Raw genomic sequence first — 14,931 nt, 5'->3', positions numbered from 1 at the left:
GCAGGCAGACTCTCAACCACTGCGCCACCAGGGAAGCCCTCTATTTTTTTTTTAAGTCTGAAACAAACAGAAAAAGAAAGAAAGAAACCCAAAAGTAACAGAAAATGGAGAAGGAGGAGACAAAAAAAAAAAAAACCAATAATAATGATAATAGAAAATAATCGGAATTAGAGGATAAGGGTTTTATACTGAAAGGACTCACTAGCAAGGTAAACAAAAGCAAAATAAACAAATGGGACTACATCAGACTAAAAATATTCTGCACAACAAAGGAAACTATCAACAAAATGAAAAGGCACCTACTGAATGGGAGAAGATATTTGCAAGTGATATATCTGATAAGGAGTTAGTATCCAAAATATACAAAGAACTCAGACAACTCAACATCAGAAAAACAACCAACCAGATTAAAAAATGGACAGAGGACCTGAATAGACGTTTTCCCAAAGAAGACACAGAGATGGCCCATAGACACATGAAAAGATGCTCAACATCACTAACCACCAGGGAAATGCAAATCCAAACCACAATGAGATATCATCTCACACCTGTCAGAATGGCTATTGTGAAAAAGACAAGAAATAACAAGTGTTGACAAGGATGTGGAGAAAGGGAACCCTTGTGCATTGTTGGTACAACCACTATGGAAAACAGTATGGAGGCTCTTCAAAAAATGAAAAATAGAACTACCACACAATCCAGCAATTCCAAGTCTGGTATTTTTCCAAAGAAAACAAAAACACTAATTTGAAAAGATGTATGCACCCCTATGTTCATTGCTGCATTATTCACAATAGCCAAGATATGGAGGCAACCTAAGTGCCCATCAGTAGATGAATGGATAAAGATGATGTGGGGTATACATGCACGTGCACACACACATACACTGGAATATTACTCAGCCATAAAAGAGAACAAAATCTTGCCATTTGCAGTAACATGGATAGACCTAGAGGGTATTATGCTAAGTGAAATAAGTCAAGACAGCGAAAGACAAATACTATATGATTTCACTTATATGTGGAATCTAAAAAACAAAACAAATGAACAAACATAACAAAACAGAAAAAGAGTCAGAGCTACAAAGAACAAACAGGTGGTTGCCAGAGGAAGGCCAGTATGTGGGGGAAGGAGTGAAATAGGTGAGGGTAATTAAGAGATACAGACTTTCAGTTACAAAACAGATGAGCCACAGGATGAGATGTACGGTGTGGGGAATATAGTCAATAATAATGTAATATCTTTGTATGGTGACAGATGGTAACTAGACTTATTGTGGTGATCATTTTGTAATGTATAGAAATAATCGAATCACTGTGTTTTGCACCAGGAACTAACACAGTGTTGTAGGTCAGTTATACTTCAAAAACGAACTCATAGAAAGATCAGATTTCTGGTTACTAGAGGTAGGGGTGAGATGGGAGGGTGGGAATTGGGTGAAGGTAGTCAAAAGGTACAAACTTCCAGTTATAAGATAAGTAAGCACTAGGGATGTAATGTATACCATGATTAATATAATTAACACTGTTGTGTGTTATATATGAAAGTTAAGAGAGTAAATTTTAAGAGTTCTCATCACAAGGAAAAAATATTTTTTTTTAATTTTGTGTCTATATTACATGATGGATGTTCTCTAAATTTATTGTGGTAATCATTTCATGATGTATGTAAAGTCAAATCCTTATGCAGTACACCTTTAACTTATACAGAGCCATATATCAGTTATATCTCAATAAAACTGGAAGGAAATAAACAAAACAAAACAAGAACAAAGGACTCACTGAAGTGAGATCAAAACAGTGAAGAAAAAAATACCCAAACAAAAGCTTATCACTATGAAATCTCTGAATACTGAGGTTAAAGAATAAAATCCTAAAAGCTTCCAGAGAGAGGAATCAGCTCACACACAAAGGATCAGGAATCAGAATGTTATCTGGTTTCTCAGTTGCCATATGCAAAGTTAAATGACAGTGAAACAATACTTCAGAAATTCCAAAGGAAAAATCATTTCAGTCTTGAATTTTATATGCAAGCAAACTATCATTCAAGTGTGAGAATGGAATAAAGGTAGTTTTAAATATTCAAGGTGTTAAAAAAAAATACCTCTCATGTGGCCCTTTCCCAGAAAGCTGTTATAGAATATGCTCCACCAAAATGAGGCAGTAAATCAAAAAAGAAGTGATGAGATCTAGGAAACAAGAGCCTCAGCACAGAAGTACAGTTGGCCCTCTGTATCCACGGATGCAAAACCCTGGATGTGGAGGGTTGACTATGTTCATTGTACATTCAACACCATTTTATATGAGGGACTTAAACGTCCACAGAGTTTGGTGTCTGCAGGGGCTCCTGGAGCTGATCCCCTGGAGATACAGGGGGATGACTGTAAACAAAATTTCCAGGATTATGGTGAAAGAAAGTTCTAGGAAGGTAACAATGGAACCAGCCTAGAGAGCAGCCTGTTCAGATTGGAGCGGAGAGAAGGGTGCTTCATGAAACAATCTCCAAGGGGGGAAATGGGCTTGATAGATTATATGGTGTCTTTAATCAGATTGGGAAGGATTTAAGGTTTTGTCCTAATTGGGGGAAAATCTAGTGATAGGTACGTGGATACTCAACAAGTAGTACTATCCACAAGATAGGTACTCAACAAGTGGGGAAAATGGCAATTATCACTTCAGGAAAAACAAACAAAAGGTCAAAAAAGGAATAGTATACTATATGGCTTAGCAGTGAACAGTATTTTTGTAGGTATAAGGTAAACACTAAATATTGATTTAACAAAAAATGTTATATTAAAAGATAATGGAATATCTTGAGAGGATGAGGAGAAGTATATTTGGGAGAGTGGAGAGTTAAATCCTCATATTTAATAAGAAGTCAGTAGGTAACGTATGGGGATAAGGAGAGAAAATGTGCTAAGAAAAGAGCTAAATTCTCATTTTACATAGCAGGAACATAGTAGATGATGTCTAAACGAGGGGGAAAAAATAAGAAATATTAATATAAGTGTATTATTTAGAAATATGAAGGTAAAGAAGAAACAACTAAAAGTGGTCGCTACTGAAGAGCAAAGAACTGCTGCTTTTTCATTGTAAGCCTTTCAGTAGGTTAGACTTAAAACAGTACATGTACTTTATTTTAAAATTTTAATATATTATTATGTATGAATTTCTATTTTAGTTCTGTATGTTGAAAGTTAAGAGGGCGACATGATAGAAAGAATTCAGAGTTGTTATTGAGAGGTTCTAGCCTTGGCTTTGTCCCTTATCAGCTTTGAGACCTTGGGCAGGACACTTGTCTTACTCTGAGTCTTAGTTTCTTCATTTATGAAAGGATGGAGGTTGGAAAAGATAATCTCCACGATCTCTTTAAGCTAGATATCCCAAGATTCTATGATAAAGGTAATAATGCTATACAACAAATGAAGAGTTAAGACTTGGATGGAGGCTTGAAATTCCCACATTTTCCTTTTTTAGTTGAAATCAGACTTGGAGAGAAATTTTCACTGTGGTCTCTGAAAAGAATTCAACACCCACCTTCCATTGTGGAGCCTGGGGCAGGCAGCTGACTACGTACTGGCTCAGGGACACATAGCTTAGCGTTATTTTAGTATGGGGTGGTTTTATTTTTTTGATATTTAATATTTTTCAGTATGAATCACAGGTGAAATTTCCATGCCATGTGTAAACAATTTCACTTTTTTATTGAAACAATTCAGGAATGTCATATTGGGATGTCAGCCATTTTACTTTTATCAATGTATGGAAAAAATGCTTTTATATTAATATAAGAAATGATGTCATTTAATATGGAGGAGATCTTATAATTCAAGGTCAGCAAATCTCAGGAGGTGATTTAGGTCACCAAGCTAGCTTTGGAAAAGGAAAAGAATATTTTCCCTTTGTCTTCTCAAGATTTTGTTTTTTTGGTTTTTTTTTAACCAATTTTCCTCTTAGACTTTGGGGTAGCTGGTGTAGTGGCATGGTTGTGAAAAGGAGACTGACTAATAATATCTTTGCCATTGAAACATGTGGCTTTGGAGAATTTCCTTGCTCTTTTTCTCGGCTTCAGTTTTCCCATCTGCACAAGAAAAGGATTAGCTTAAATAATATTCAAGATACCTTTTAGCAGTGACCTCTCCCGTTTTGGAGCACAGGCTCCAGAAGCGCAGGCTCAGTGGCCATGGCTCACGGGCGCAGCCGCTCCGCGGCATGTGGGATCTTCCCAGACCAGGGCACGAACCCGTATCCCCTGCATCGGCAGGCGGACTCTCAACCACTGCACCACCAGGGAAGCCCACCTTTTAGCTTTAACATTCTATGTTTCTACCTCCTTATTTTATGTGTGTATTCAGACCATTCAAGAGACCTGATTGGGTTTGGGGGTTTCTTTTTAAAGTTCAGTGTAGTGAGAGTGAACTCTTTCTGTTAAATGTCACTCACTCACACTTAAGTGAAAAGTCAATAGAGTACTAGATACAAACAAAAGAAAACTTACTTTGATTTTTTGTTGATAATGGTTTAATTTTTTAAAAGAGGAAAATATTTAAAAGTTTAACTTAGCCACTTTTAAATTAGGTGCTAGAAAAGTAAAACTTCAATACAGATGACCCTTCATATCTGTACATCACTATGCAGTTTACAGAGTCCTTTCTTCATATATATTATGTCATTTGAAAAATACATTTCTACAGGGCTGTGTTGTATACTTACCGAGTATTTGATGCTGTGTGTGTGAGCGTGTGTATGAATATGCACATATACTTACCTCGGGTCTCTATTATGTTTAGTGAAGGAAGCAAACGGTCTTCAGAGACAAAGTGAGAGGAGACAGGAACAGACAGATGAAAACCATTTAGTAGGTTACCCAAGGCACACAGAAGGACACATAATTTTAGAAAATCAGCCTCTAGCAGGAATAAGTAAAGCTAAGAGCAGATCTTGCCCACAGGCCATAGTTTCCTCATACTAGCTCTATAGCTTTGTACTCTGGTCCTAGAGAAAGAGGAAAGTTAGAGGCACAAGAGAAATAACATAAAGCACAGCCTTTGTCAAAAGTGACTTGCTGTTTATTTGTTTAATAAGCATTGACTGAGCACTCGCACTGTGTCAGACACTTGGGGATCCGAGATGGATACAACATGACCCTTATTCTTGATTCTACAAAGGGAAAAGGGTCAGTGCAAAAAGGGCCGAATGTGCTCAGAGTGTGTAATATCAACCTTCAGTACCTAAAATGAAATACTGGTTCTATGGTATATGTCCCTGGAGTTGATGTTAGCAAACTCTATAGGGGTCTTGGAAATATCCTGATTCCACAGTTGGTGGTTCTTAGTCTTCTCCAATGTTAGAGGGCAAGGGAGCAGGAAATAAGGAGGCTACCTTTAAACACCATCCAAAAAGTGAGGTTGATGATGTTGGGATCATACACTCACATTTCCTCTTTCAGCGTTTAAAAAGGGGGGGCGAGGGGGGACTCGTTTAGTGAATTATGTTTGGGAAGCATTGCCTAGTATCTGCCAAAATTTCTTTTAATTCTGTTTTTCCACCTTTGCAGCTAAGATATCAACATGGACTAGGGACTCCAGACTTGAGGCAAACCCTCCCTAACCTGAAAAACTTCATGGAGCTCGGACTAATGGTCAGGTGGTGAGTACCTTTAATACCCAGAAACTGCGATGTGGATAATAATCCTGAGAAACTTGCCTGACTTCCACATCGCTCCACACCTGCCTTCTGGGTTTTCTTCTGTAATAAGATATCTGAAGAAAAGGAAAGGCAGCCATCATACTTGTGTAGGTCTAAGCTCCAGTCTGGCTAAGAGGGCAAAGCACCCACGAAGGGGGGCGGGTTCAAAGGAGTATTGTTTGGACATGGGAAGGTTGGCGGGACAAGGAATCCTTGAGTGCTTGGCTGAAGCAGAGGCTGGAGGATAGCCATGTGATTTGTAAAAGGGGGACATGGAGCCCCCAGGACTTTGCCAAAGAACAAGCGAAGGACAGAATAAGCATCAGGATCGGTGGTTGTGAGAGTGAAGGGAAGGAAGCACACAAGGAATAGGTCAGGCTGTCAGGACCTAGTCTGAGACCAAGAGACACACACACACTGGAACGTTTCTCATATGTGATGTCAGTGCCTATTGTGCCGTAAGGGCAAGCGGCTGCCTAAAAGTGCTTTGTCAGGATGTACATGACCCTCTTCCAAAGACAAGGGGAGAGGAAAAGTGATGCAAAGAAAACGTTAGATGATTCGTTTGACTTAAATAAATGGAAAGCTGTTGGCTCAAGTCATTTAGTAATTTGAATCCTTGGATGATGGGCAATGACAAAATCACGTGAATTCAAATCAGGCCTTTAGAGGTAGACAACTGGGAACAGCATGGTTTCTTCTAAAGAGCACTGGCTTCTGATCCCAGATCTTTTTCTGATTTGCTATGTGAATTTTTTTTTTTTTAAGTTTTGAGATTCCTTTATTCAAGCCAAATTGTTCAACCTTTATCACAGTTTAACAACCTATTTTAAAAACCTCAAATAGGGCTTCCCTGGTGGCGCAGTGGTTGAGAGCCCGCCTGCCGATGCAGGGGACACGGTTTCGTGCCCCGGTCCGGGAAGATCCCACATGCCGCGGAGCGGCTGGGCCCGTGGCCATGGCCGCTGAGCCTGCGTGTCCGGAGCCTGTGCTCCGCAATGGGAGAGGCCACAACAGTGAGAGGCCCACGTACCAAAAAAAAAAAAAAAAAAAACAAAAACAAAAAAAACCCCTCAAATAAATAAGTTATCTGTATAACCTTGACACTTCAATTTTCTGATTTGCTGTGTGAATTTAAACTCGTACCACTCTGAAATGTAATTTCCTCATCTATAATCCCTGCTCTGCTCATCTCACTGGTTTGTGGTGAGAATGTAGGTGGAAAAATAATTCGTGGGGAGGAAAGTATTAGAATAGTTTCAGTTTCTTCTGTGCCATCAGATAGGCCTTGAGGTAACAAGAAAGTGACATCTGTGATTTACCTTTGACGTTTTCTGTTTTCGTCTCATGATCTTCAAAATGCAAATCCTGGATGTCTGACTTTAGATAGGACTTCTGTTAAGCAAATACACAATTGTTTAAAAAATTCTACTCAGAATATCAAAATAATTATAAAAAATTCGTGTTGATATGGTCCTGTATGCCCTGAGGAATGAGGTCTAGGAACTGAGTTTTAATGTAAAACAATAATAGTAATGATAATAATAATTTTAAAAGTGAGCTAGCAGGCACGTATTTAACATTGTCAGTGTAAAGTTCCATGATAGGTACTCTGGAGGTAACAAGAAGTATAAGGCTCAGGCCCTACCTTCAAGGGATTTGTGATCTAGTTGGAAACAAGGTATATAATTCATGAAAGGTTTTATAACACAAATGGTAAATAACTTAAAATGATCAAAAAAAGAGGCAACTTACAGCACCACCTGATTAATCAACTAAAATGAATCTTGTTCAGTACAGACAGCAAATTGTCCCAGTGTCATTTATTGAAGACTCTATCTTTGGTCCACTGTTGATAAGCCGTCTCTTTCATACATCAAGTTCACTTACACACAGATCTGTTTCCAGGCTCCCTATTCTGCTTCATCATTTTATTGTCTATCTATAGGCTAGTACCACATTTTTAATTAATATAAAGTGTAATTGCTATAAGTCTTATTGAGGTTTGAGCACCTCTCTTCCCCCTGACATTTGGAACCACTTGAGAGAGGAGATACAAGAGACAGACTAATAGGAATCAGAATGTCAGTTTTATTACTGATAAAGCTGCATTTTCCAAATGGCTTTAGATCTATAATAAAAGGGCTTGCAAAGACATCACTCAAAATTAAACTTACTCTTGCAATCACAATGTGAACTGGAGAACCTCAGGCTTTCCCCACAGAGGCAGGCCCTTAACTATACTGTAGAGGGCTGTCAGGTGACTCCTGCAAGAACCCAGATGGGGCTAAGCCAAGAATAACCAAGTTTTATTTTTCCCTCTAAATTCACTGATTAGAAAAGGCCCTCCTCCTCTAAGAGCGAGCGGGAGGATGGAGAGAGTCCAGGAGTGTTACTCTTAAATCATGTTCCTTCATAGCAAGGGAAAAGGAAGACTTCCCCAACTTTCTTGATATCTGGTCGGTTGAGGCTTCTACTTACGATCCTTCTTCAAAACTCTTTTGGCTTTTCTGGACTTATGAACTCTATCTGAGTGATTTGACAGCTTTATGATATTGAGTCTTTCTAACTGTGAACATGGTGTCTCTTTATATGCTTTCTTTCTGTTTTTTAAACATACCTCAGTGAAGTTTTAAAATTTTCTTCATAAAGATCTTACACATCTTTTATTAGATACTTAGTCCTAGGTAGCTTACCATTTTGGTTGCTGTTATAAATTTTTTTATTACAACATCCAACTTTTTTGTGGCTAGTATACAGGAATACTACTGATTTTTGTATTTTGAGAATGTATCCAGCAGCCTTGCTAACGTTAATTACAATGGTTTATCTTAGATTCTCTCAGATTTTTCTGTGGGTACGATCATATTTTTTTAGTGAATGATGGTGTTGTTTCTTCCTATTTTTACAACTTTTATTACTTTTTCTTTTCCTTTGTTTTATTATGGAAGAGGAGCAGCAATAGTGGATATCCTTGTCTTATTCCTGACTTTAAAGAGAATGCTTCTTTTCACCATTAAGTATTATATTTATTGCAAGTTTGGATAGATATTATTTATTAGCAAAAGGAAGTTTCTTTCTATTCCCAGTTCACTAAGAGTTGCTTTTTTTAAAATCATGAATGTGTATATTTTGGATTTTATAAAATGCTTATTATGTTTATTGAGATAACACTATATTCTTCTTTATTGTGTTAATAACTAGTAATACATTTTCTGATGTTAAGTCATCTTTGCCTCCTGGGCTGTAATCTGCTTGGTTGTGATGAATTATTTTTTGTATATTGTTGGATTCAATTTGCTGATTTACTTTTTTATTTTTTTAAAAACTTATTTTATTGCAGTATAGTTGATTTACAGTGTTGTGTTAGTTTCTGCTTTACAGCAAAGTGATTCAGTTATACATATATATACATTATTTTTCATATTCTTTTCCATTATGGTTTATCACACAGGATGTTGAATATAGTTCCCTGTGCTATACAGTAGGACCTTGTTGCTTATCCATTCTGTGTAATAGTTTGCATCTGCTAATCCCAAACTCCCAATCCATCCCTCCCTTACCCCCATCCCCCTTGGCAACCACAAGTTTGTTCTCTACATCTGTGAGTCTGTTTCATAGATAAGTTCATTTGTGTCATATGTCACATTCTACATATAAGTGATGTCATATGGTATTTGTCTTTTTCTTACTTCACTTAGTATGATAATCTCTAGGTCCATCCATGTTGCTGCGAATGGCATTATCTCATTCTTTTTTATGGCTGTGTAGTATTCCATTATAGATACAGGTATAGCTATATAGATCATATCTTTTTTTTTAAAATTTTATTGGCATATAGTTGATTTACAATGCTGTGTTAGTTTCAGGAGTACAGCATAGTGATTCAGTTATACATATACATATATTCATTCTTTTTCAGATGCTTTTCCCATATAGGTTATTACAGAATATTGAGTAGAGTTCCCTGTGCTATACAGTAGGTCCTTGTTGATTATCTATTTTATATATAGTAGTATGTGTTTGTTAATCCCAACCTCCTAATTTATCTCTCCCCCACCATATTTCTCCTTTGGTAACCATTAGTTGGTTTTTGAGTCTATGTTTTGTAAATATGTTCATTTATATCATTTTTAAAATTAGATTCCATGATTTGCTAATATTTTTAGTATATCTGCCTCTGTAAATGAGATGAGGCTAGCCTATAATTTTTTCTTTCTCATATAATAATCTTTGCCTGATTTTGGTAAGAAGGTTGTAACAGCCTCATAAAATAAATTGAGGCTCTTTCCCTTCTTTTCTATTATTCTTTTCTGTTCTCAGGAACAGTTTATGTAAGATAGGAATTATCTATATCTTGAAGGTCTGAAAAACCTAGTATTTCTCATTTGTTGAGAGGGAAAGTATAGATTTTTAGCTACTGACTTAATTTTTATGATGAGTATGAGTCTATTTATGTTCCGTTTTTCCAGTTCCTCCTTAACATACTCCAGTCTGATTTCAGTTCTATCAGTATACTGAAATTCCTCTTATCTAGGTAGGTGTCTAGAACTATGTTGCCAAACCCAGCGGCCACTTTTCCATCCTTATCCTACTAGTCTGTATTTAGTGGCATTTGGCCTTGCTGGCCATTCCTGCCTTCTTGAAACATTCTCCTTTCTTGGCTTCCACAATACTACCCTCCCCTGGTTTTCCTCCTTTCAGCTGCACTTTTTCCTGCCTGTTTTTCCTGTTTGTCCTCCTTTTCTTGATCATTAAATATGGAGATCTCCATAGTATTCTCCTTTTCTCTCTCTTTCTTCTCATGTGAGCTCATCCACTGCCCCCATTTTGAAAACCATCTATATGCTATGACCCTCCAAGTTATGTTTTCAGCATAAACCTCTCCTGCAAACTCTGTAGTCAGAGACCTGCTTGACACCTCCCCTTGGAGTATCACAGGCACCTCAGCCTCAACATCTAAAACTGTCCTTCACCAGGCTTCTTCAGCTCAGCAAATGACACCCTGTCTACCCAGTTGCTCAAACCAGAGAAACATCCTTGATTTCCTTCTTTGCTTCACTCCTACCTGAGCCAGTCTAGTTCATCAGCAAACCATGTCATCTCTACCCACCAAGTGTACTTCCCACCATCTCTGCTGCCACCACCGCAGTCCAAGTCACCACCTGCTCTTACCCAGACACTGCACCAGTCCAGCTTGTCTCCCTAATTTCACTCTTGTCCCACCTCTGTTCATTCTCCGCAGCAGCCAGAGTGACTTTTTAAAATTTTAGCTATATCTTAATCACTCCCTCAGCGGCTAGAGTAAAATTCAATCCCTTTTCTGTGGTCTCCCGACCACCTGCCTCTCCCCCTCCTCTCATGTATAGTCCTATACTGACCTCCTCTTAGCATGAAAAAGCTCTTTTCTGACTCGTCATGCTCACTGTCCTTCTGTCTAGAATGTGCTCTCCCTCTTGCTTCTCTCCCACCACCATCCACACCCATCCCTTCATATAGAGGGAACAGTTTTAGAAAAGGCACAGTAGCTTTACTGGCAAAGAATAGACCACTTGGCTAGAGTGCAAATTCATTTTAGGAACAGAGAGAATCTGGGTTTTGTGGTACTTAGAGCTTATACAATTTGGGAACCCTTTCAAGAAAACAATACAAAACTGAAAATACAAAATTAGAAAAAAAAAGTAAATATTTTAAGTGAGAAACAAGATCACAACAAATTACTGGAACTTTAGAGATCAGATCCCTTTCCCTTTCTTCTGTGATCTCTTTAGACAATTTACCCCAAATGCTTCCTCACTGCAACCTGACTGTCCTTTTCCTCCTAAAACACCATCATTTCCAGCAACTCTCATTTCTGAGGTTTAGATAAATTAAATGACTTTCCAGGGACTTCCCTGGTGGTGCAGTGGTTAAGAATCCGCCTGCCAATGCAGGGGACACGGGTTCGAGCCCTGGTCCGGGAAGATCCCACATGCCGCAGAGCAACTAAGTGCACCACAACTACTGAGCCTGCGCTTTAGAGCCCACGAGCCACAGCTACTTAGCCTGCGTGCCACAACTACTGAAGCCCACGTGCCTAGAGCCCGTGCTCCGCAACAAGAGAAGCCACTGCAGTGAGAAGCCCAAGCACTGCAACGAAGAGTAGCCCCCGCTCGCCACAACTAGAGAAAGCCCACGTGCAACAATGAAGACCCAGCTCAGCCAAAAATAAAATAAATTAATTTTTTTTTTTAAAGAAAAAAAATAAATGACTTTCCAAGCATGATTGACCTATGAGCCTGTGGCAATAAGACTGGAGTGTAGGTCTCCTGGCACTGATGTAGTAACCCATTAAGCCCCAAACTCACACATTATGTAGTGCCCCTTTGAGCCACTGTACCAAGCACATTAACACTGAATGAGTAGTAGGTACCACTTTATGGTGCTGTAATGAAAAGTAGGCTACTGAGACAGATGCAGAGTACCACAAAATGCATGCTACATTACAATCCAAGTAAAGACCGCTGCGGAAGCCAGGCTGGAGGTTACAAATCTAAACAAAGCTGGAACAAACACTTTTAGCCTCAGAGGAAACCTCAGAATTTCTGAGAGCAGCCATGAACTGAGGAATTACCTCCCAAGCCCGTGCTCCTTAGGGCAAAGGGTAAAAAAACTCACACTCCTAAGGGAGCCTCTTAACATCTTTTGTAAAAGAAAACACTTCCAGTTTCTGTGTGATTGTTACCATTCACAGATCGGTCCCTTGTGGAAGCAGGTTGCCGTATGTTCTTTTGGTGTCGAGGATTTCAAACTGGCTGTGAGGGTCAGTGCAGTCACTGAATTCCTCCTATGGCAAGCTTCAAAGTTATGTGACAGCTTGTTTTGTTTTGTTTTTCAAAGAAAAGACAATGTGATTAAAATTCCTTTAATGAAGTGATTTTTTTTTTCTTTCACATGACAGAATTCTTATCTAATATCAAAGCATCTACCTGCTTAATCCTAAAACTATCCCTTTTCCACATGAACGCAGTTACCTGGGGCACAGTTCTCAGCGCTTTATGCTAGTCCTTTCCAAAAGAAGTCTCCTTTTTCTCATCCTTGGATCAGTAACCTCGTTGTAACTGCCAAGCAACACAATTTTGAAAAGCAGAACTTCAGCTCAGAGGTTGTACTCTTGAATATTTTGGTTAAAAGCCACCAGCATGCCGCTTAAACCTCGCATTTTTTCTTTCTTTTACTACTAACTACAAAGTGGTCCAAGATTCCAGTTGACGTGCGCATGCACAGCTGATGCTCGTGCTGAATTATGGTCAGGGAAGAACGTACGCACACGGCACTGCTTGATGGCTGCCAGTGAGATGATAAGTTTAGAACTGAGAGGAAGAGATTATGTGCTGTGTTGCTGTGAATGGGCTGTGCGACGGGACCCCACATGCGGGTCCCGGGACAGCACCTCCACCGTCTCTCACGCCAGCTCACCTGACCTTGAGACATGCCCCACTCGTTTCTGACCTCAGTTCTTTTCTCAGACAAGTTCCCACCACCTAGAATCGCCTGCTTTTGCCTCTGCCCTCTTCAAACGTCGCTCTCACTTCAAGATCCAGTTCATGTCCTACCTCATTCATTCTCTCACTCAGTCAGCAGGTGCAGAGATAACACATCCTCCCTCAGTAGCTTAGGTTCACTTCTCCACCAAGTCTTACCCACTAGGCTTTTGAGCAGCAATGAGCAGGCAATGAAATAGGAACAAACAATATGTAATAGACAGCAGAAAGTATGAGTACTGAAGAAAGGTGGATAAGTTATTTGGAACATTCTGAGGATGTCATTTACTTCCTGGTGTGAGGGGTGTGGTTGAGAATTGGACAAGCCTTCACTAAGGAGATGGCATTTAGTGGACCTGGAGCACAAGGAGAATTGGGGTGTGTGAAGATTGGGGTGTAGGCCAGAGTAGGGAGCTGTTGCCCAGTTGTAAAGAGCATGTAAAGACTATGGGTTTGAATACCAACTCCGCCACTCACTGTCTCTGTGACTTCAGGCAAGTTTAAGCTCTCAGCTTAAATTTATCTGTAAAATGGAGATAATAGTGCCTACCTGATAAAGTTGATATAAAGATTAAATACGTAAACACTTAGCATACTTCCTGGCACACAGTAGTACTCAATAAATGGTAAGTATTATAAATATGTAATGGATAAGTGAATCATAGTTATTATCTCTGTTTTAAAAATTAAATCCATTCTTTATTATAGGTATTTTGTTTTTCCCTTAAAATCTACAGTCTTCTCCTTACAGATAGATATAGAACATGGTTCTTGGTCACATTTTTAATAATGGCTCATGCTGCCTTGTACATTAGTGGTACAGAATATTCACCATCTCCCTTCCACTTTTCCCCAAGTCCTTTATATGACCCTTCTGAAGCCTTAGAGATAAGTACCCTAAAAATCTATTTGCCTACCTACTTTTTTTGGTACCTACCTTCTTAGGTAACTCTCACCTCTAGTTGGAAGTTATGTAAAATAAAAGTTTCTTATTTGCAGAATTTTCCATGTTTTTATTTAAGCTTCTGACAACCCTGTGAAGGAGACAGGGCAAGGATGATGATCACTATATTACAGGTCAGAAAACTGAGACTTAGAAATATGAAGTGATTTGCCAAGATCACATGATAATAAGTGATGGAACTGGGACCAGAAACCCAGGTTGTTTGACTCCTAGTTGCATGTTCTTTTTATCATACCAGGCTGCCTCTTATTAGTTAGTGGTCATTCTTTTCCTTCTCTGCCCTTCCCCAGCCCTCCTGTCTCTCTGCCACTGAATTTCTAACACCTATTACCTTCTCCAGGAAAGCCCATCAAAGACAAATCCAGAGTACTAGAAAAATAACACTGCAAAATCAGGACAGGTAGGTCTGGTGAAGACATTCTTTGTTGCTTATTTTACCCCATTTACTTCAGAGATGTAGGAAACTCATAAGAGTCATAAAACTTTGTGAAGAATTTAAAAACTTTAAGACCAAAGGAAACAAAAATGATTATATGTTTCAACACCATTGGTTAAGAAACAAGAAAGCTAAGGGAAGCACATGAGTTGGCTTAAAACATATGTTTGCCCATAGTGTTTGTCTTCCTTGAATTTTTTGGTTTTGTTTTCTCAGAATAAGACATGATAAAAGCAGGATTTCAAAACCATCTTTCCTGCTTTATACATGGAATTTTTTTTTTTTTTTTTTTTTTTTTTTTTTTTTTTGGGGTATGCGGGC

General features: G+C 38.7%; 1 protein-coding gene across 1 annotated transcript in view; it reads left to right on the top strand.

Moving 5' to 3' along the window:
• Positions 1 to 14,931, top strand: part of UVRAG (UV radiation resistance associated) — a 379,149-nt gene that overhangs the window by 347,515 nt on the left and 16,703 nt on the right. The window contains 1 exon segment of the mRNA XM_055091530.1: positions 5,557 to 5,648. Within this exon segment, the coding sequence (XP_054947505.1) occupies positions 5,557 to 5,648 (92 nt within the window).

The sequence above is a fragment of the Physeter macrocephalus genome, chromosome 16 (genome assembly GCF_002837175.3).
Source record: "Physeter macrocephalus isolate SW-GA chromosome 16, ASM283717v5, whole genome shotgun sequence".
Lineage (NCBI taxonomy): Eukaryota > Metazoa > Chordata > Mammalia > Artiodactyla > Physeteridae > Physeter > Physeter macrocephalus.
This window is presented reverse-complemented; position numbering and strand designations above follow the sequence as displayed.